The sequence below is a fragment of the Pelophylax lessonae genome, assembly GCF_965119305.1.
Source record: "Pelophylax lessonae genome assembly, chromosome: 2".
NCBI classification, from domain to species: Eukaryota; Metazoa; Chordata; class Amphibia; order Anura; family Ranidae; genus Pelophylax; species Pelophylax lessonae.
In genome coordinates, this window is record NC_138769.1 from 55,757,840 (window position 1) to 55,782,121 (window position 24,282).

At 45.7% G+C, this 24,282-nt stretch overlaps 1 protein-coding gene across 2 annotated transcripts in view; it reads right to left on the reverse strand.

Annotated features, from left to right (window-relative positions):
* The window catches only part of LOC309547161 (carbonyl reductase [NADPH] 1-like), a 38,898-nt gene extending 15,367 nt beyond the window's left edge, over positions 1-23,531 (reverse strand). The window contains exon 1 of one of the 2 annotated variants that reach the window (XM_082246950.1): positions 23,133-23,531. In XM_082246950.1, coding sequence (XP_082103076.1) covers positions 23,133-23,421 — 289 coding nt within the window. In that variant the 5' untranslated portion in view covers positions 23,422-23,531. Of the gene's footprint in view, positions 1-16,784; positions 17,162-23,132 lie in introns of those variants that run through there. The other variant, XM_082246951.1, reaches the window with a different exon arrangement.
* Between the last annotated feature and the right edge of the window lie 751 nt (positions 23,532-24,282).

Below are 24,282 nucleotides of genomic sequence, written 5' to 3' on the forward strand. Positions count from 1 at the left end.
TAATCGCGCCTCCAGCCAATCAGATGGCCGGAGGACGCGAACAAGGAAGCAGGGCGGCCGGACATGTCGGCCACCCTGTTGCTGAGCGGGCGACGCTTCGGGGGCTTCGTTTTTAGCTAAGTATTTCATAATGAGCTAGTATGTAATGCAATTTTTTTTTTTTTTTTTTGGAATGAACCAGCTGCAGAGCAAGCACACTGCTGTGACTAACTATAAATTCCGGTACACATATACCAATCAGCAGGAACCAACCAACTTTGGCCATGTGGGTGTTCTTCTAACGTCAGGCTTTTGACGAATGGTCATGCCGGAAAGCCATTTGATTGGTGTTCATTTATTTTTTATTGTGCAGATGGCAAAAATGTTTTTGGCTTGAGTTCAGCTTTAAACTGAAGGTTCAATAAGGCTTCAAGGCAGACCATGCAAAAACATGAAAAACTCTACTGTACTGCCAAGTCCCCCAATCCTGGGGGAAAAAAAAAGAAAAAAAAGAAGGATTTAAAATATTGCCCCCCTCCCTCCCCCACAAAAACTGAAATGAGGTTACTCCACATCTATCAAATATCCTTAAGGCTAGGTTCAAGTTATTGCATGTTGGGAACCCGTGCACAATCACACTTGTTCCTGACATGTTCCTGCTGTTTAGCAGACGTGGAGGTGTCATTAAAGCGGTTGTAAACCTCAGATTTTTTTTTATTTTTTAAAACACCTGAAAGACAAAACACATAATGAGCTAGTATGCATCGCATACTAGCTCATTATGAAATACTTACCTTAGAACAAACCCCCGAAGTACCGACTGCTCACCTCTCTCATGGGTGACATGTTCTGTCACCCTTCTTCTGGGTTTGCAGCATCCGGCCATCTGATTGGCTGGAGCCGCGATGACATCACGGCACGGGGGCCTTGAAGGAACGGCACGAGCGGGGCCGTTCCTTCACAGCGCATGCGCCAGTGACGTCACTGGCTGCATTCAAAGTAAATATCTCCTAAACGATACATGTTTAGGAGATATTTACAGTACCTATAGGTAAGCCTTTATTAAGTCTTACCTATAGGTACAAGTTGCAGAGGAGGGTTTACTTTCTCTTTAATTCCTAATGGCACCCTGATACATTGGCAAAATGTCTGCGTTTTTTTAGTGTGTGCCAAACCACATGGGGCGCAGTTTTTAAAAAAGGGTGTGGGACTTCTTTCCCCATGCTTCTGGGGATAGGGCAGCCCATTGAAATGAATGAGATGCCCTACAAGCAGAACACAGCGGCACAGCTGCTAACCAATCCAAATTCAAACCAGTCTTTACAAGAGTATTATGGGCTTCCTAGATGCTCATGCTTTCAAATACCTGCAAGTAATGCCATGGCTTATATGCCTGTTGCCATTTCGTTGTTCTACTATGTTGCTTCAGTGGCTGATGTATACTCTATATTCCTCCCTACCATTAAACCGGAGATTATATCAAAGATTTGTTCACATTGTCTAGATTCTAGAGTGTTGGAATTGGGACCTTGGTCTCTTGGACCTGGATCAACAGGACTAGGCCTTCAAGAGACTCCCTCATACCAACCCACATAAATGATTCTCTTGAGGCTGTACAGACTTACCTATCCACACCAGGTGCTCTGGAGACCCAGGTACTCTCGCCTGCGGAGCTGTCTGGAACAATTTGGATACTGGACCATCATATTCCCAATTGCTGAATGCATTGTACTCTTCCACAAGACCCTAAAATATGGTATACTGAGCATACTCTGTGAGGATGTAGTTCCTGAGTTTCTACAGCTGGGACACGCAAGGCGGTTTTTGGTTGCTTGAAAACTGATAGCACAGAAATGGCTCCACCGAGCTTCTTCAACATTCACCCAATGGAAAGAGACTGCTAATTCCATGTTTGAAAGAGAAACGTTTACTAATGCCCCGTACACACGTGCAGATTGTCGGCCGAAAAGATTCGGCCGACGACCGATCGGCCGATTTTCGGCTTGTTAGTATGATGCTTCCAACTGCCGACAGCGCACTTTCGGCCGAAAAGAATCTGTCGTGGAAGCATTAAAATTTTTGTATGCCGACACCAGAACGGCCGATTGTTCGCCAGTCAGTACAGAATTCGGCCGACAGACAGCAGATTTGCAAGACTGGGCATGCTCAGAGAAGAAAAAACACAGGGAAAGTTAACCATCACATGACATCACTTCTGCAGTCGGCGGACAAAATTCGTGTGCAGCCTTTTGCACTTTTCAGCGGACACGACAGCCCGGGGACAAAAGACGGCCGATCGGTCGGCCGACAATCGGTACGTGTGTACGAGGCATAACCAACATAGAGGATGCCTTTAAAAGTTCTTTAAACTATGGACATTCTGGTTTCCCCTCCAGTTGTGGGCTTCTCATCCCACTACCTTGGTTAGATTGCTACAATAATCCTGCCAACCCTATACAATTTCAAAAAACCATGGGAACAAACCACATAGGTTTTTATTGTATTTCCACTATACAGGCACTCCAGGTACTACAAGATTTTCCATCAGTCTACATTGACATATCTGTAAAATAATTTGTGCTCCTTCTTGTGTTCTACATTTCAATGTCGGACTTGGAAGAAATAGTAACTGGTTTTGAATGTATGTTTTGTTACTCTTTTGCTTCCCCCTCGGTTTGTAAAGGAACTGGAAAAACTAAACTGACTGTTCTAATAAAAATGTACCCCCCCCCACCCCCCCAAAAAAATAAAAAACCTCAGCCATACTTCTGACCCTTCCAAGAGTTTGGGTGATGTCACCACACCTTACTACTGTCTCCTGACAAAGCTGGGTACTCGAAATCCCATAAAAATCGCAGAAGTGATCAATTACCACCAAAAGAAAGCTCTATTTGTGGGGAAAAAAAGGACATCAATTTTATTTGGGTACAGCATCGCACAACCGCGCAACTGTCTATTAAAATAACGCAGTGCCGAATCGCAAAACATGGCCTGGGGGGTTAACACCTTCCGGTCTTTAAACTGCTTAGCGGTATCCCCGAGCGTGACTCGGGGTGGATTTTCCTTGCTACTATTGGTATCCCCGAGTCACGCTCGGGGTGGATGTGCAGAGTGAGCAGCGGTGTCTCTTACCTTCTCCTGGCGATCCCGCGATGATCTCCCATTGCTGTGATCGCCAGCCGAGATCCCCGCCACTCTCCGTCCTCCGTCGGTGTGATGACTTCCTGGTTCCGTTCTTATATATACACACAAACACACATATACACACACACACACACACACATATATATAAAATATATAACGCATGAATTATAATCTAATCAATAATATAATTTTATTATATAATATATATAAAATTATATTATTGATTAATTGATTAGATTATAATTCATGCATTTGGGTTTCAAATTTATCACATCTGGGATGTCTACTAGACTCTTGTTTTGGTCAGGTTTAAGTCAGTAATTACTAAGAATTGTAGGCCTATAATACATAACGCTAAATTTCCATGCAAAAAATTGTACCGCTTTTGGTACATAATTCCTGACATAATCATACCACCAGGGAGGTTAAGTGGAAATATCTCCTCCATCACAGTGAGCTGAGCCTTTTGTATGTTTCTGAATAAAACCGTTTATTCATCACCCCGTCTAGAAGTGCAATGTCATCCTGACTCGAGTCCTGTGCCAGAACCTGAAAATCTCGTTTCCTTGTGAAATTCTGGTCCGGATTATAGTCGCTGCCACAACATGCTTCAAGTTAACAGTTTCATGATGTTGTAGCATAAACACAGCCAAAAATATTAGACTTTTACTTCTAATTTAGCAGTGGAATGTTTGCAGTTTTTACCATATGGCAATGATGCAGAACTCTGAATTGAATCCGCATTTTTATTAGATAATGCTATAAAATGCATCATACACCAACCCTTCATTCACAGTTCAATGTAATATCACATAGACAGTAATGGGTTCTGGCCATTCAACGCACCACAATGAACAATTTATTACATATGCAATTTATTTTTAAAGCAGTGCACTCCAAACGCACAGATGCTTCATATCTGTTTTGCTGTGTCATAGAATGCCAGTGTGCTGGCTGGGTGCATTGCGGTGCCATTTAATGCGATTGTTAACATAGCTAAGCTTTGCTTCATCAACGAAGCTTGTTCAATGTCTTACAGTCTGTTTTCTTTAGAAAGCAGCCACAGTAAGTAGAAAAGCCTGTCCCCTGCCAGCATGATGTAGAGAAGAACCCTTGTTCTGTGTGTGGAACACAGGCGTGCGCACAGGGTGTGCCTGGGCACACCCCTAATAACCCTGTGTGGAGCAGATTCCACCTGTTTGAACCCCTGAATTAAAACCTACTGTGCTTGATAATAAAGTGGACCCTTACCAGGCCAAAAACGCCATTCCTATTCTCCTCTGGAGGTCTTTGGCATTGAACGAAAGATTCAGCTAGAAGAAGGGGCTCTAAAAGGTAGTGACGGTGTCAGGCAGGGTGGCACAGTGCCAGGTGAGCGTCGGCAATCTTAGAACAATCCTGTTTAAAATGTAATGTAACCAATTTGCTACTCTCTACAATCAATATTCGAGTTAGCATCATTTATATACACAATATAAGAGCACTTCTTGCAGTCTCAGAACATTGCTTGCATTGCCTGCTTGCCTACTTTCCTAGCATTTACTGCATGTTTAAAGTGTTTCTTTATAATTGGCTCATTTGATTGCAAGCTCTTGCTCTACATAGGCAACTTTACTAAATATATTAGTTGTATGATGCTTTGTTTTTAAAAAGGGAAACTTGCAGTAAGCAAATCACATTCCAACTGCCCTCAAATCAGTGGGGAATACCTTTAACCTGATTCAGTTAATGTGTGCCAGGAGTTAATGTGTTTCTAATGGACTGGTGGCACTTTGCCAGTGCAGGAAACATGGCATTTACCTTCTGTAATTTGCCATACAGAAGTGAGGTCTAAAAAAGCACCACACTGCTGCTTATTTACAATGTAAATTCAAAGAGGAACAATAAATCATTACTGAATACGCCTTGTCACTATGGGTATTGCACATGAACTTTGCTTCCTGCATTTTGATGGCTGAACTCTAGGATGCAAGGGTTCAAGGCAGCCTTTCTCAAACCTTTTTACCCTAATGCAGCTTTTCTCAACCTTTTCAACACAGGGGAACCCTTGAAATAACTTTCTAGTCTCTGGGAACCCCTGCTAAAAATGACTATACTGTATCTTCAACTAGGGCTACGCATCTTCACTTACCTAACGATTCGATGCGATTACGATTATTAGGGTCGCGATTCGATACGATTCAATTCCGCGATGCATCACGATTAGTATGGGGACCCTTTTCTAAAGGGGGGATCTATGGTGACCCTGCTCTAAAGGCGGATCTATGGGGACCCTTCTCTAAAGGGGATCTATGGGGAGCCTGGGCCTGCCCTAAAGGGGATCCAGGGGAACTGAGCTCTAAAGGGGGATCTATGGGGACCCTGCTCTAAAGTGGGATCTATGGAATAGATCCCCTTTAGTGAAGGGTCGCCATAGATCCCCCTTTAGAGCAGGCCAGCATCCCCAGAGATGCCCCTTTAGTAGAGTAGGTCCCCCCATAGATCCCCCTTTAGTAGAGCAGGTCCCCCCATAGATCCCCCTTTAGAGCAGGCCACATCAGGTTAGAAGAGTTACCTGATGCTAGTTGTAGTACCGTAGGCCCTGGTAAGGAGGAATGCTGGGCTCTGTAGTCCCCCTAGTTGAAGTATAACAGGCTCTGGTAAGGAGGAATGCTGGGCTCTATACAGAGCTACAGAGCCCAGCATTCCTCCTTACCAGGGCCTGTTATACTACAACTAGGGGGACTACAGAGCCCAGCATTCCTCCTTACCAGGGCCTACTGTACTACAACTAGGGGCACTACAGAGCCCAGCATTCCTCCTTACCAGGGCCTGTTATACAACAACTAGGGGGACTACAGAGTCTGTAGTAGTCCCCCTAGTTTTAGTATAACAGGCCCTGGTAAGGAGGAATGCTGGTCTCTGTAGTGCCCCTAGTTGTATTATAGCAGGCCCTGGTAAGGAGGAATGCTGGGCCCTGTAATGCCCCCACTTACCAGGAAGCAGAGCTGCAGCCAGTTGTGGGTGAAGTAGCGGTAGGTGTATGGAGTAGGGCTCGGACAGGTCCTGGGTGATGAGCCTCATGTCGGGAATTTGGAGCTCGGACTAGTGCAGTGCACGGTACAGGCGGAAAGCAGGGCCTCCTCGCTCCTCTGCGGTCAACTCAGGCTGTCTGCCGAGAACTGCACCGCTACCACAAGTGTACCGAGCTGGGAAGGCCGCGACTTCGGGCGGCCGGGCTGTCGGGCAGCAGCGTGCTAAGTGGGCGTGCCGTGTGTATCCCGGGGGCCAGAGAGAGCACCGATAGCTCCGCTCTCCTCCTCTGCCACGCCGCGAGGAGGAGCTCCGTATCCCGCAAGCCCGGCCAGCGCCGCCAAGTCACCAAGTGTCTGTGGAAATCTTATCTGAGATGTAGAAATTGGCCACTGCCTAAGGACCCCTAACAACCTCTGGAGGAACCCTGGTTGAGAAAACCTGCCCTAGTGGAACCCTTGAAAGAATATTGGTCTTGGGGAACTCCTTGTTTAGAGGGAGGAATGTCTCTTACATTAGCAATGCTACCCTTAAAGCGGTTGTAAACCACAGCAGTAAAAAACAAACCACCTTTCCCCTGTAAGGCAATTGCATAATGTGCTAGAATGCATCACATACTAGCACATCATGAAGTATTTACCTTAGACTAAAACCCTCCAACATGGGGCTGCCACCGCTGACAGGGCTTCCATCTTTCCCCCTTCTTCTTTCCAGGTTTTTGGCCTCCGGCCTGCATGAGTGGCCGGAGCCGCGAGGACATCACTCCCGCGCAAGCGTGTGGGAGCCCTTGGCTCCGGCACAGAGCTCTGAAGGTCTGGCACCAGGCACGTTTAGGAGATAAGGTAAGCCCTATTATATGTACAATATAAAAAATTTGTTTACTACTGCTTTTATCCTGGTACACACTAGTCATTTTTTTTTTTGGTCACCCCAGCAGGGCTGAGCGAAAAAAAAAAAAACTGATAGCTCAGGAGAACCTGCTGTACTAATTATCTGACATTCATAGAGTGATCTCCCCATTCTATTGTGTTCTGACAGGCGGGACTGCACCCCAGCCAGAATACTCTGGTTAGCGCTCTCAATCATTGGCTGACATCGCTGATTAGGAGCCGATCGCCAGACCTTTTTCTGTCAAGCCCCTTTGACAGAAGATGGCTGAATTGTTTAGCAGATCATGAATTTATATAATGTGGTCAGTTGTGCGGAGACAGAGCTGTCAGGCCCCCGCTGTTCTCTATGGGGGAATTGGATGAGAACGGACAGACGATCCGATCCGCTGGACGGATGGCAAATAGGGTTTCCATCCGCCCAGATTTGACGGATCGGATCAGATGTCAGCGGACATGTCTCCGCTGACATCCGATGCCCCATAGAGATGAATGGGGCATCCTTCAGATCCACCAAAAAAAAAAAAAAACAGACAGGCGGATCTGAACGGTCCGCCTGTGTGAAAGGGGCCCCAATTTGCTGTCCCCTCAAAATACCAACACACAGCTATTAATGTCTAAACCGCTGGCAACAAAAGTGAGTAAGTCAAAATGTGCAAACTGGGCCTAAAGTGTCACTATTTTGTGTGGCCACCATTATTTTCCATCACTGCCTTAACCCTCTTGGGCATGGAGTTCACCAGAGCTTCACAGGTTGCCACTGGAGTCCTCTTCCACTCCTCCATGAGGAGCTGGTGGAAGTTAGATACCTTGCGCTCCTCCGTCTTCCATTTGGGGATGCTCCACAGATGCTCAATAGGGTTTAGGTCTGGAGACATGCTTGGCCAGTCCATCACCTTTACCCTCAGCTTCTTTAGCAAGACAGTGGTCGTCTCGGAGATGTATTTGGGGTCATTATGTTGAAATACTGCCCTGCAGCCCAGTCTCCGAAGGAAGGGGATCATGCTCTGCTTCAGTATGTCACAGTACATGTTGGCATTCATGGTTCACTCAATCAACTGTAGCTCCCCAGTCTCGACAGCACTCATGCAGCCCCAGACCATGACACATCCACCACCATACTTGACTGTAGGCAAGACACGCTTGTCTTTGTATTTCTCACCTGGTTGCCACACACGCTTGACACCATCTGAACCAAATAAGTTTATCTTGGTCTCATCAGATCACAGGACATGGTTCCAGTGATCCATGTCCTTAGTCTGCTTGTCGTCAGCAAACTGTTTGAAGGCTTTCTTGCGCATCATCTTTAGAAGAGGCTTCCCTCTGGGACGACACCCATGCAGACCAATTTGATGCAGTGTGCGGCGTATGGTCTGAGCACTGACAGGCTGACCCTCCACCCCTTCAACTTCTGCAGCAATGCTGGCAGCACTCATACATCTATTTCCCAAAGACAACCTCTGGATATGACGATGAGCACGTGCACTCAACTTCTTTGGTCGACCATGGCGAGGCCTGTTCAGAGTGGAACCTGTCCTGTTAAACCGCTGTATGGTCTTGGTCTCCGTGCTGCAACTCAGTTTAAGGGTCTTGGCAAGCTTCTTATAGCCTAGGTCATCTTTATGTAGTGCAACAATTCTTTTTTTCAGATCCTCAGAGAGTTCTTTGCCATGAGGTGCCATGTTGAACTTCCAGTGACCAGTATGAGAGAGTGAGAGTGTTAACGCCAAATTTAACACACCTGCTCCCCATTCCCACCTGAGACCTTGTAACACAATTCACATGACACCGGGAAGGGAAAATGGCTAAATGGGCCTAATTTGGACATTTTCAATTAGGGGTGTACTCACTTTTGTTTCCAGCAGTTTAGACATTAATGGCTGTGTGTTGAGTTATTTTGAGGGGACAGCAAATTTACACTGTTATACAAGCTGTACACTCACTACTTTACATTGTAGCAAAGTGTCATTTCTTCAGTTTTGTCACACAAAAAGATATGATAAAATATTTACAAAAATGTGAGGGGTGTACTCACTTTTGTGAGATACTGTATATATTCCATGTGACCGGAAATTTAGATCAGTTAAGGCTCCCACATGATGAGGATATCTGCTATTGGGGTTATTCCCTATATAGGACACCACAGGTGTGGATTACAGAGCCAATTCACACCATGTAGGTTAAATGATTAAGTGAAGAAAGCGTTACATGATTAATGGTTTGTAAACCTTCATTTATCCGTAACCAGTATCATGTACTGGATATGTTGCCTTATATTACACGAGCACCAGGATTGGATGTATTGTCCTAGATTGTATGTGGCCGATCGAGCGCAGTGCAGCTCGATTTTGTGTTGTATGTCACGGAAGGGGTTAACACCTCTTATGACAATACGATATATAGAAGGAGCCACGCCGTGTGACTATGGCCTCTGATGTGATGAAGAAACGCGTCAGTCGTGATCACGCGGCTACCAGGACTACCGAAAGTTTGTATCGTATCCCGGGAACCATCGCGATCAGTGACTATTGATGAGCGGTGAGACTGATACATGCTGGCCGGGGGGTTTTTGTAATACATTTTAAAATGGTATTATGCTAGGAGTCCGTTTGTTTCATGACATGGGTGACACCTTGAGGAGACTAGGATTTCAAATTTAGAGGATCCTTTATCATCCCCAGAGGACAAGTGTTTATCCCAGGCAAATATTATCAACAATCTGGTGAGTTTGATTGCCCAAGGGGGATGTCTCACACGGTGTGGTAACGGGATCTGCAGATTAAGTTTGGTTTCCATCCCCCTAAACCCAAGTGGTGCAATATTCTGAATACAGGCAGTCCACGGGTTACAAACAAGATCGGGTCTGTAGGTTTGTTCTTAAGTTGAATTTGTATGTAAGTTGGAGCAGATACATTTTTTTAAGTGTAGCTCCAGCCAAAATAACGGAATTTTTGTAAAATCTTACCGTAAAATTCCTTTCTCTGAGTCCTCCGACAGTCGCCGCCCCCTTCCAAGTCCTCACCAATGGGTATTGAGCAAAGGTCAATACCCATTGGTGAGGACTTGGAAGGGGGCGGCGACTGTCGGAGGACGTAAGAGAAAATCATTTTTAAGCTTTTTGGATAGCACAGGGAAGGGTTAACACCCCTGTAACATTTATTTTGCTGTCTGTGCCCCTGTTCAGAAGATGTCCCCTGACTTTCTGTCCCTGTGACAATAGGATTTAGAAAATTTTGGGTTGTTGTGGAAACAAAGGATTGGTGATAAAGCTTCAGTGGAGACACCTTTTTCCCATGAGAACTCTTACAGGAGTGAATTTCCCTTCCTAGGGGTAGATTTCTCCTCACTTCCTGTTGTCTCTCTCCGTTTGTAAGTAGGAGTCCTTTGTAAGTCGGATGTTTGTAACAGAGGAACCGCCTGTACTCACATGGTGTTTGACTTGAAATTTAAAAAGGCATAGGAGGTGGAATACACCCGAGGAGCGCTGCTAATGCTGAACGATTTTCTATGAAGATTTAAGGCATATATTTAAATATAACAGATTCATGTTTCTGCAGGATCTAGTTTGCAGACCATACAATCTAATGGCAATTCTATATGAACAAACACAATGTGGATTACAATTGTCCATCCTTGTTCTAAATCAGGGGTGGCGAACCTACGGCCTGTGGGCCGTATGCGGCCCGCAAAGTCATCTGGTCCAGCTCCTGTGCAGCTGAGTCTGTGTCTCTCAGCTGATCTGTCAGAACAGAGCCGATGCTTCCTGTATAGTTCTGGCTCCGTTCTGACAGTCTGAGCGAATCACAGGCGGAGTGATATCAAATGCACTCCGCCTGTGACCAATACAGGAAACATCGCCTCTTCCTCCAGCGCAGCGCCGCTACACTTCTCCTAGCCAGCATTTCCCGCCACCAGCACACACAGCAGTACCAGCAGATCCATCCAGAGCCAGCAGTACCAGCCAGAGCCAGCAGTACCCACAGCGGTACCAGCCAGACCAGCCAGCAGTACCCACAGCGGTACCAGCCAGAGCCAGCAGTACCCACAACAGTACCAGCCAGCAGTACCTACAGCACAGTACCAGCCTAAGCCAGCAGTACCCACAGCAATACCAGCCAGCAGTACCCACAGCAGTACCAGCCTGAGCCAGCAGTACCCACCTGCCTGAGCCAGTAGTACCAGCCTGAGCCAGCAGTACCTGCAAGCAGTACCCGCAAACAGTACTAGCCAGCAGTACCCGCCTGAGCCAGCAGTACCAGCCCTACTAGCCAGTAGTACCAGCCTGAGCCAGCAGTACCCACAGCACAGTACCAGCCTGAGCCAGAAGTACCAGCCTGAGCCAGCAGTACCCACAGCATAGTACCAGCCTGAGCCAGCAGTACCCACATCAGTACCAGCCAGCAGTACCTACAGCACAGTACCAGCCCGAGTCAGCAGTACCCACAGCAGTACCAGCCTGAGCCAGCAGCACCCACAGCAGTACCAGCCTGAGCCAGCAGCACCCACAGCAGTACCAGCCAGCAGTCCTTTTCAAAACTTACCACCACAAAGATTCGACTGCGCTCCAGACTGACCGACGCAACCCCAGAAAACCAATTGCGAGAAGCAACATCATCAATACCAGCCAACATCACACACTTCACCAAAGAGAAGCAGTTGCAGCCATCACATTAGGGGTGAGGTAATTAAATTTTTGTCCAAATAGAACAGGCACATTTTTAAAGTTGATAATTTTGTACGGCCCCCGAATGATTTTATAAATACCCAAATGGCCCTTGGCAGAAAAAAGGTTCCCCACCACTGTTCTAAAATGTTAATTTTGGCATGGAGAATCCAGTGCTGCTTGTTATTGATTCAGGGCGTGGATGATTTAGCAAGATATCCAAGCATTGGATGGTCTAATCCCTTTGGCATTGACAGGATACGGTTAGATTTAATGGCGCCGACTTGGTGTTTTGCATGTCATCTTTTTTTGGGGGGGGAGCAGGTACCCAGTTTTGACAGGTACCTGCTCCCATTCCTGCTCAGACTGCCTAGATGATCCGAGCAGAAGTTCCCCTTTCTCCCTCCCTTCCTGCAGTCTTCTGGGACACATCACAGGTCCCAGAAGATTGCCAGACCATTCGGGAAGCGCAGCGCAACTGGCGTATGCGCAGTGTGCACCTAGCTGTAAAGCTGCAAGCTGTCACAGCCGCTTGCCCAAAGTTGTAATGTCAGTGCTGACGAAAATCGAGGGCGCCCACATCGCTGACTCCTGGGACAGGGGAGCGCGTTTATTAAAAGTCAGCAGTTACACTTTTTTTTGCTTCGCTTTGAAGTGGTTGTAAAGTCAGAAGGTTTTTTAATCTTAATGCATTCTATGCATTAAGATAAAAAGCCTTCTGTGTGCAGCAGCCCCCCTCATTTACCTGAGGTCCCTTTCTGTCCAGCGATGTCAACAAGCGTCTCTGCCGTCCGAGATTCTCCCTCCTGATTGGCTGAGACACAGCAGAGGTGCCATTGGCTGTCACTTCTATCAAAGTCAGCTACCCAATCAGGGAGAGAAAGAGGGGGTGGGGCCAGGTCGGGGCTCTGTTCTGAATGGACACAGGTAGCTGTGACTCAGCTCTGGTGCCACCATAGCAAGCTGCTTGTTGTGGGGGCACTGAACATAAGGGAAGGGCCAGGATCACAGAAGAGGGACCCGAGAAGAGGAGAATCTCGGCTGCTCTGTGCAAATCCACTGCAACAGAGCAGGTAGGTATAACAGGTTTGTTTTTATAGAAAATAAAATAAAAAGATTTTACAATCACTTTACGGAAGAGCCTCATTTATAAAAGCAGTGGAATGGACATGGTTTAAAAAAAAAAAAAAAAAAAAAAAAAAAAAATCACTGCACCTTTTTGAAGCACCAAAGTCCCGAAGCAAGCAGGGCGCTATTTAAATGAAATAGAAATAAAAAAAAAAAAAATCCAGGAGCAGTGGCGGGACAGTGTCCTCTGGCACCCAAGGTGACAATGCCAAGTGTACCCCTCCTTACGCACAGGCTAAGTTGGATAAAGCTTGTACATCTACATGTACAGCTGAATGGGGTGGTGGGAGTTGTACTGACACGTTTAAACCACTGTGATTTAGTAATAATGAGCATGGTAAAATAGTGCCAGGTCTCCATCATTGTTTCCAAAGTTATTTCTTCTGTTTTATTGCTTTTATAAAAGCACTAGATTTAAGTTTTTTTTTTTAAATAATTATCTATCTATCTATCCACACACACACACACACACACACACACACACACACACACACACACACACACACAAGTCTACTTGCAAATAGGAAAAGAAAAGAAGAAAAAAACAAAAACAAATAATAGGTATTTAAAAATTTCTACAACAAATATTAGTGTTAATATAGCTAAAAAAAACCTTAATTAAATAAATGTATTCTGATTTTTTTTTTTTTCTTTTTATAAAAGAATGAGGTTTCTTGTGCAAAGCATTTTGATGAAATTGTTGACATTACGTGACGTGGCATGCCATGTGAGCGCCACTCAGTTCTGGGGGTACTGTGCGCCCAGCCTGAGTGATAATGCGCACCCCCCCCCCCAGGGCAGTAATGGCGAACGTTGGCACCCCGGATGTTTTGGAACTACATTTCCCATGATGCTCATGCACTCTGCAGTGTAGCTGAACATCATGGGAAATGTAGTACCAAAACATCTGGGGTGCCAAGATTCGCCATCACTGCCCTAGGGGGGTTGTAAAAAAAAAAATGACAGGCTTAGCTCACAAGAAATTGGCAGAATGATGTGAGCGTCCTTCTGCTGACCACGGAGGAAGTCGGGGATGCTGCTGGAGTATGGAGAGTGTAAGTAGAGATTAGCATTATTTTTATTTTTTCCGGTGAGGGAAGTAGAGTTTAACTTTAAATAAGAATTTATTGGGTACATTTTTTTCCCCTTTTCATATATGAATGCAGAGCAGGTCTGAGCTTTCAAATTGAGAGCTCAGTCCTGTAGATTACACAGGAACCATTAGCACTGGAGAAGTGCCATTGCGGATTATGCTTTAAAACTGCAGGCCGCAGGCGTATCATCCAACCCTGGCTTCACTATCCAGGACATTATTGGAAAGTGACAAGCATGCAAAACAGGCATTTAACAACTTAAGGACCGGGCCTATTTCTAACACCTGTTTACAAGTTAAAATGAGTATTTTTTGCTAGAAAATTACTTAGAACCCCTAAATATTATACATATTTTTTTTAGCAAAGACTCTGGAGAATAAAATGGTGGCCGTTGCAATATTGTAATGTGGAATTTGCGCAGCGGTCTTTAAAGCGGAGTTCCGGGCACAGAAACCATTTTTCAATAAACATACCCCCGGGACAGTCAGGGCTAGCACATTCCACAATGGCTAGCCTCTGATCTGTCCCGGTTCGCACTTACCTGCAAGATGAAATACTCACTTATAAAATTTCTTCCACAGCGTTGCCATCTCTCTTGTGGGCAGCTGAAGCCGGCGCGGTCCTCTTCTGCGTCTTCTTCCGCGTCCTCTTCTCCCAGAATGTGCCTGCACTGGCCCCTCGCGTCGCCCGGAAGTGACGAGCGGGGCCGGTGCCGTCGCATTGATTCCTGGGAGCGATGACGTTCAGCTCCCATGAATCATCGCGAGACAGGAAGTGACGGCGGAGCCGCGGCGCTGAGGGAGGAAGTACCCTGAGGTGTGTATTTTCGATCTTCAATTACAAGGTTAGTAAAAAAAAAAAAAAAAAAGAACCTAACTATCCAATTCCTTTTCAGGTGATGGAGAACTAGCGGACGGGCACAAAAAAAAAAAAAGATCGATTTTGTGCCCGGAACTCCCCTTTAAAACACAATTTTTTGGGAAAAAATACATTTCACTGAATTTAAAAAAACTAAACAGTAAAGTTAGTCCAATTTTTAGTATATTGTGAAGGATGTCACGCCGAGTAAATAGATACCTAACATGTTACGGTTTACAATTTTAAAATTGCGCACACTCGTGGAATGGCAACAAACTACGGTACTTCAAAATCTCGATAAGTGAAGCTTTACATTTTTTTTTAACGGTTATCAGTTTACAGTTACAGAGAAGGTCTTTTTATAGAATTTTTGCTCTCGCTATGACAATTGCAGGGATACCTCACATGTGTGATTTAAGCACTGCTTTCATTTGCGGGCGCGACTTAGGTATGCGTTTTCTTTCGTGCACAAGCTCACAGTGATGGGGGATCTTTAAAAAAAAAAAAAAAAACATTTTTTCCTATTTTTTATTTTTAACACGGATTAAAAAAATAAAATAAAAATCTGATCACTTTTATTGCTGTCACAAGGAATGTAAACATCCCTTGTGACAGGTATTCTATGGAGGAATCGGGGGTATAACAGACCATAGACCCCTCCATTGCACTTCAAAGTATTCAAAATGCCAAAATTGGCATTTTTGAATACTGACAGCTTTTTTTTTTTTTTTAAATCGGTGCCGTTGGCAGCTGAGTGGCTTCTGGGTTACATGATCGGAGACCCAATCATTCGGGACTCCAACCAGCCGGCGAACATGGCGGCCGATTGTTTGGGTCTCCCGGTGGGACGGGAGACCCGGCAGACCTGAGAAAGGCAGTGGAAGGAGGGGGGGGGGGGCAGCCCCTCCCGCTCGCTGGGATAACGGCCGAGAGGCTGCTGAGCTGCATCGGCAGTCATCTTCTGAAAGCCGACCGCCGGCTCTAAAAAACGGTACCAGGTTTGATCCCTGCAGCTGCAGGCATCATCCCAGTACAACCACCTCTGCAAGTCGACGTACAGGTACATTGGTTTGCGGGAAGTGGTTAAACTTTTCAGATGTCACTAATTGCATGCTCAGCGAGTCAGTTTCAGGCGCCTCGGAATTTTTTTAGGCGGAGCTGATCGGACCCTCCATTCACCCCTATGGAGCGGCAGATGTCCACTGACACTTGCCGCTACCTGACTGATCCTGTCCGCAAAATCCAGACTGGCGGATTGGATGAAAACCGGCAGGTGGTCCGTTTTCACCCCAGCGGCCGTTCCTTCAGAGCGCATGCGTCCGTGACGTCACTGGCTGCATGTAAGGTAAATATCTCCTAAACGGTACATGTTTAAGAGATATTTACAGTACCTATAGGTACGCCTATGATAAGACTTACCTATAGGTAAAAGTTGCAGAGGAGGGATTACTTCCTCTTTAAAAACAAGTCATTAGTGTCCCAACCTGCTGCCATTTTTCTATCCTCAAAAGGCGCATTCAATTTTCAAATACATTTTTACTTTCACAGTGCAGGGCCAGAATGACACAGTGACACTGATCGCTTATCCCCAATACAGCCACGGGCCCCGGACCCTTATTGTGATTACACTGCATTACCACCCTCATAGATATTCAGCCCTTCTATACATGGTGTCAGATCCATGCAGGATCTGTGAATGCAATGCCGGCATTATTGATCAGCGCATCCAGCCCCCCATTATTTGTCCTTCAGGAAGTCCCGCAAATGGTTTACCTCAACCCTCTAACTGCAACATCTGCAGGAGAGCTGGTTCTGTTGAAAGCAACAGACTTACTGGCTGTTTCGCCAGCTAAAATAAAGGAAAAAAAAAAAAGAAAGCAAATGCAGCTAACACATTTTTGTTAAATGTTTGCCTTCGGGTTTAATACTGCGCTAGTTACCCTGCATGTTGCATTATCCCCCCACCACCATTGATATTCATCTCTTCTATACATGGTGTCAAATCCAACCAGGACTCACCTGCGAATGCAATGCCAGCATTATTGATCAGCACATCCAGCCCCCCATATTTGTCCTTTAGGAAATCCCGCAGGGCCCGGATGCTGTTCAGGTCATTGATGTCCAGCTGATGGAATAGTGCGGACAATCCGTTCTCCTTCAGTTCTTGCACAGCTTCTTCTCCCAGCTGAGTGTTCCTGGCTGTCAGATAGACATCTCCCTTAAACTGCTTACACAGTGCCCTGACTATAGCCAGGCCTATCCCTTTATTACTCCCTGTGACCACTGCCACCCGAACACCAGACATACTGACAGTCACTGGGTGCAATCTGCAGGAGATGTACAACCTATGACACTCACCAAGCTTCTGCCAGGGGTTGATATTGGAAGGGATCTCTATTATTGCTCAGCTCCACCCAGCAAAACAAATATGAGCTCTGCCAAAAAAAAAGATGGGTGTTTGCAAACTGCTTCTGTCTCTATTAGCGTCCTGTTCCTGTCATCTAGCGGTAACAAATAGAACTGCTAGAAGTCATTTAGCGAACGGTTTAAAAATTCTGAAGGGTGAAAATTATTAAAAAATGTTTGCACTTAAAGCGGAGTTCCGGTCACAAAATGTTATTTTCAATAAAAATACCCCCGGGAAAGTCAGGGCTAGTACATTCCACAATGGATAGCCTCTGTACTGTCCCGGGTCGCACTTACCTTTTAGAAGAAATACTTACCTTGAAAATTTATTTTCCAGCGCTGCCATCTTGGATGTGGGCAGCTGAAGCCAGCGCGTCCTCTTCCGTGCCCTCTTCTCCCAGAATGTGCCTGCACCGGCCCCCCCGTCACTTCCGGTGCGGCGCGTCATCCCTCCCAGAAGCTGTTTAGCAGGGAATGAGGCGCCGCACCGGAAGTGACGAGTGGGGCCGTGCAGGCGCATTGATTCCTGGGAGCGATGACGTTCAGCTCCCAGGAATCAATGCAAAGAGGAAATGACGGCGCGAGCCCTGGCCGCAGAGGGAGGAAGTGGAAGAAAGGCGAGTATATTTTTCTTCAATAACAAAGTAAACAAAAAAAAAATCGTAATTATCCATTTCTTTTTTGGGTTACCAATAGCAAGCGGACGGGCCAAAATCGATTATGTCGATTTTGTAGCCGGAACACCGCTTTAATGCAAATCTTTTTTTTTTTTTTTTTTTTTAAGTCCATTGAGTGACAGAGGATTCATAGATAATCTGAATGAATGGGTTTTACTGCCGCCTTCAGGAGGTTGGGACACTAGTGAACAAAACATTAAAGTGGTTGTAAACCTCAGACATGAAATATGAACAAAGCATTTCCCTCTATAGTGTGTACTTCTCACAATTAATAGCACCAAGTGTATTTTATCTGCTGCTCTGTTCCTCTGCTATCACCATGAATCACTTCTGACAACTTTTCCTGACAGCAAGAGAAAAAAGGTGACACGGGAGGGGACTCCAGATGATTGACAGCCTCAGCTCTGTTCCTGGGAGCTATTTGGAGGGGTGGGGTGTCTCTTCCCTCCTATCAGCTCTCAGAGTTTTCCTCACTGAGCTTTGCAGTGTGTAACTTCAGCTCTCAGCCCCCTTTTAACCTGAACTCTCAGACAAGCTTTGTAAATTCAGCACTTTGAACGGATAGAGAAGAGAAGACTGCAGATAGACAGGTACAACTAATGTAGGAGGATTTGTTTATTCTCTGTGTATAACCAGAGATCAGTCACTTCATGGGGTATATGGAAGGGTTTACAAGCACTTCATACCTGCATAACTCCGCCTCCAACTGTCATGCCTCAGTTTTGTGAGCAAGCAGTACACAAGGCCAATACCACAGAGGGGTTTGCCCCACTGGAAAGATTTTACAATAAATACACAAATCTTATATTCTTTATCATTCACTGAGAGACACAGGGAAAGTGGATAATCTTTTATGGATTTTCCAAAAGCAGTCCCAATGAAGGGCGTGAAATAGCCACAAGGAGATCCAGTAATGTAGACATCGTACCACGTATAGCATGGAAGAAACCAACATCCAAAAGAAATGCTGGATGGATAAAGGCCAGTCTAAAGAGAGGCCATGACTAAGGCCCAGAAGTTAGGGCTGAAACGCGTAAGTTTTGCTGTATAATTAATTATTTTTTGTCTTGATGGAATACTAATAAAGACTACATGATTTTACTTCACGTAGGATCCTTGCCGCACTTTTCACTTTTTTTTTTATGATACTGAACGGTATGTACAGCGTTGTCTTGGCATAGACAACTTAACCTTTTTAACATTAAACGGGGGTTGTAGCAACACATCTTCTCTTTTTAAACTGCCCTGTGTGTCCCTTTACACCTGCCTACCTGTGGTTTCAATCCGGGTGCTTTTAAAATAAAAAAAATTAAATAAAGAAGGGGATTCATACCCTTCTGTTTAGGCCAATTGGAGGGTTGTTGGATGTAAACGGACAGCGGAGTCCATGAAGTATTGGGACGTCTGGCTTTACACACACATGAACTTTAATGACATCCCAGTCTTAGCCCGTAGGGTTCAATATTGAGTTGGCCCACCCTTTGCAGCTATAACAGCTTCAACTCTTCTGGGAAGGCTGTCTACAAGGTTTAGGAGTGTGTCTATGGGAATGTTTGACCATCCTTCCAGAAGCGCATTTATGAGGTCAGGCACTTATGTGGACGAGAAGGCCTGGCTCGCAGTCTCCGCTCTAATTCATCCCAAAGGTGTTCTATCGAGTTGAGGTCAGGACTCTGTGTAGGACAGTCAAGTTATTCCACCCCAAACTCGTTCATCCATGTCTTTATGGACCTTGTTTGTGCACTGGTGCACAGTCATGTTGGAACAGGAAGGGGCCACCCCCAAACTGTTCCCACAAAGTTGGGAGCATGAAATTGTCCAAAATGTCTTGGTATGCTGACGCCTTAAGAGCCGGTCCACACTAGTGCGACTTGTCAGGCGACTTGTCAGCCTGACAAGTCGCGCTCCCTCGTGATCCATTGACCGCTACAGGACCCGTTCTAATAGGAGCGACACAAGTCGCTCCGACTTAGAAAAAGGGTCCTGTACTACTTTGGGGCGACCTAGGAGCGACTTGCATAGACTTCCATTATGTGAAGTCCCTGCAAGTCGCTCCGAAGTCGTGGTGCATGGTAATGCACAAGTCACCCCCGAAGTAGTAAGGAGTCGTGTCGCCATAGTGTGAACCGAGCCTAAGAGTTTCCTTCACTGGAACTAAGGGAACAGCACAACCCCTGAAAAACAACCCGACACCATAATTCCCCCTCCACCAAATGATTTGGACCAGTGCACAAAGCAAGGTCCATAAAGACATGGAGGAGCGAGTTTGTGGTGGAGGAAGCTGACTGGCCTGCACAGAGTCCTGACCTCAACCGGATAGAACACCTTTGGGATGAATGCGAGCCAGGCCTTCTTGCCCAACATCAGTGCCTGACCTCACAAATGCGCTTCTGGAAAAATGGTCAAACATTCCCATAGACACACTCCTAAACCTTGTGGAAAGCTTTCCCAGAAGAGTTGAAGCTGTTATAGCTGCAAAGGGTGGGCCAACTCAATATTGAACCCTACGGACTAAGACTGGGATGTCATTAAAGTTCATGTGCGTGTAAAGGCAGGCGTCCCAATACTTTTGGTAATATAGTGTGTGTATAATAGGCTTTAGCAAAGCTTGAGAAATGAAATCTTTGTGGTCTCTGAAGGTTCCCAATGATCCAGGTCATGGTATGTCTAGTAGTAGTTTGTCACATTCAGTTGGACTTGTTCTGTAATGTTGAAGGTGTTTTGTAGCTTATCCAAGGCACTTGGTTGAGTGTCAGGAAGATCTCCCAGAATTTCCATTCACACCTTAGGATACCTCAATCCAATCCCCATGGAATGTGGAAATGTTGATTGTTCGAGGGCCGGTTGTAAGGTGTGAAAGTTGTAGGGCCATTCTGTACTAGTTACAAAAGTCCCCAGGTTTTACTCCTTAGGGTCTTTTCACACGGGCGCACCGCCTGACAGAGTCCGTTCTGCTCAGCGGGGGATCGATCCGCGGATCCCAGCTGAACAGGCGGATGACAGCTCCGTCTCTGCTCTGTGTGCAGAGACGGAGCTGTCAGATCCCTGCTCTCATCTATGGGGAAATCGGATGAGAATGGACCGCCTGTCCGTTCTCATCCGATCCCATCCGCCAGATGGATGGAAAATAGGTTTTCCATCCGTCCAGCTTTCACGGACAGGATCAGAATTGGATAGCAGCGGGTGTCAGCGGACATGTCTCCACTGACATCCGCTGCCCCATAGAGATGCATGGAGCATCCAATCCGGTCGGCATGAAAAACTGACAGGCGGATCGGATCGCCCATGTGAAAGGGGCCTTACACCGTTTTTTGGTGCTGGAATCATTGTGCCGAGAAATGCCAGGCAATAGGTTCCATTTGCAAACCCCAACATTTCGCTAAGCACTCTGAAGAGTGATCTGCATTAGGATAGTTATTCAGAAAGCATTTGACAAGCAGTGAGGAGGTGTTGTATCGTCTTTAAAGTAGAACTAAGGGCAAAACTTAATTTAAAGTTTTGCATAGACTGAAGAGAGATTAAAACGCCTGTCAGTTTTTTCTATTGTGGTCTGTGCCTCTGTTTGCGAGATTCATCCTCTCAATTTGTCCTGTTTAACGTTATCATTGAAAGTAAAAGTAAAAGAAAATCCCAAATTCTGGGTTGTCCCAAGAAAAGTAATAGAGAGGGAATCTTCCAATGGGGAAACTAGTTCTGGTGACCTGGGGGGTCCACAAGGAATTCCCTTAATTTGCAGGGATTTCCCATCACTTCCTGTTTGGCTATGGGACAGGAAGTAAAGGGAAATCTCCGCAATGGGACACAGATGGTGAAAAAAAAAAAAAAAAAATCTGTCAGGGGTTATACCCTTCCCTTACTCTATCCAAAATGAAAAAAAAAAAAAAAAAAGACGTTTTGCCGATAGTTCTACTTTAAGCCATCGAAACCCCAAAAACAATAACCCCCCCCAAAAAAATAAATAAAAAATCTATTGCTGCTTGCCAATCATTACATGTGGTGACGGCATGTGTTTTCTTTTTTTTAGGCTTCTTTTCCCCTCTGTTTTCACCTGGTGATCTGGCCAGCAGAGATGGGCTCTGGCGTGTTCAGGATCCTAGTCCCAACCCACCTGCCCAATCCCACCAGGAAGCCAACATTGCACCCCGCTAATCACAGGCAGTGAGACGTTTTCTGATCCGCAGCTGCACAGACTGGGAAATGTCTCACTGCCTGTGATTAGCGGGGTGCAGTGTCGGCTTCCTGGTGGGATCAGGCAGGTGGGTTGGGACTACGATCCCGAACATGCCAGAGCTCATCTCTACTGGCCAGTAACGCACCTCCTGTATAAGGCCCCTTTCACACAGGCGGACCGTTCAGATCCGCCTGTCCGTTTTTTTGGCGGATCTGAACGGTCCCCCCATGCATCTCTATGGGGGATCGGATGTCAGCGGAGACATGTCCGCTGACATCCGATCCTTCTAATCTGGACGGATGGAAACCCTATTTTCCATCCGTCCAGCAGATCGGATCGGAAGAGAACAGACCGACGGTCCGTTCCCATCCGATTTCCCCCATAGAGATGCATGGGGAACTGACAGCGGTGTCTCCGCACACATCACGGAGACACAGCTGTCATCCTCCTGCTCAGCGGGGGATCGCCGGCTCGATCCCCCGCTGAGATAAACGGAATCCGTCTGACGTACGGATAGTGTGAAAGGGGCCTTAGGGTGCCCACACTCTGGATGAAGGAGCACCTTTCGACAGCAGCATTGTCAGTCTTGGGGGAGGGGGAGCGTTAGATGAGCTTCAGCTCCAGCTAACACTTTACAAGCAGTTACAGCAACACTTTTTTCCCCCCTTTTGGGATAAAGATTTTACATAAACAAATAAAAGCTGTTCATTGTGTCAGTGGTAAATGGTTTGCCTCAACCCTCTAACTGCTACATCTGCAGGAGAGCAGGTTCTGTTGAAAGCAACAGACTTACTGGTTGTTTCGCCAGATAAAAGTAAAGGAAAAAAAAGAAAACTAATGCAGCCAACACATAGAAGATTTGTTAAATGTTTGCTTCCAGGTTTTAGTTACTCTGCATGTTGCATTATCCCCCCACCACCATTGATATTCTTAGATTGTAAGCTCTAACGATCAGGGCCCTCTGATTCCTATTGTATTAAAGTGTAATGTATTTGTATTGTCTACCCTCAAGTTGTAAAGCGCTGCGTAAACTGTCTGCGCTATACAAATCCTATATAATAATAATAATATTCATCTTTTCTATACATGGTGTCAGATCCATGCAGGACTCACCTTTGAATGCAATGCCAGCATTATTGATCAGCACATCCAGCCCCCCATATTTCTCCTTCAGGAAGTCCCGCAGGGCACGGATGCTGTTCAGGTCATTGATGTCCAGCTGATGGAATAGTGCGGACAATCCTTCCTTCTCCTTCAGTTCTTGCACAGCTTCTTCTCCCAGCTGAGTGTTCCTGGCTGTCAGATAGACATCTCCCTTAAACTGCTTACACAGTGCCCTGACTATAGCCAGGCCTATGCCTTTATTACTCCCTGTGACCACTGCCACCCGAACACCAGACATACTGACAGTCACTGGGTGCAATCTGCAGGAGATGTACAACCTATGACACTCACCAAGCTTCTGCCAGGGGATGATATTGGAAGGGAAGCTCTATTATATCTCAGCTCCACCCAGCACAACAAACATGCACCCAGCCAGACACTAGAGGCAGGGCTGCATCTGACTGCTTCTGTCTCAGTCTCAGTAGCAGCTTGCCATCTAGTGGAGACAAAGAGAAATGCTAGAAGTCATTGCAAGTACTGGTATAGCACCAGCCCTATTTCGGACACTTTTTGTTTACAAGTTAAAATCAGTATTTTTTCCTAGAAAACTACTTAGAACCCCCAAACATTATATATATTTTTTTTAGCAAAGACTCTGGAGAATAAAATGTCGGTCATTGCAATATTTTTTGTCACGCGGTATTTGCGCAGCGGTCTTTAAAACGTCATTTTTTTGGAAACTTTTTGAAAAATCACATTTCACTGCATTTAAAAAATACTAAACAGTAAAGTTAGCCTATTTTTTTTTGTATATTGTGAAAGATGATGTCACGCTGAGTAAATAGATACCCAACATGTTACGGTTTAAAATCGCGCCCCCCCGTGGGATGACGTCAAACTACGGTCAATGGAGATCTCAATAGGCAACGCTTTAAATTTTTTTAAAGGTTACCAGTTTAGAGTTAGAGTGTAGCTCTTTAAATTATTGCTCACACTCTGGCGATCGCGGCGATACCTCACATGTGTGGTTTGAACAGCGATTTCATTCGCGGCTCGACTTCCGTATACGTTTTTTTGTGTGCGTGAGCTAACGGTGACGGCGGCGGCTAAAACTTTTTTTTTCCTATTTATTTTATTTATTTTTTTAACTTTATTACAG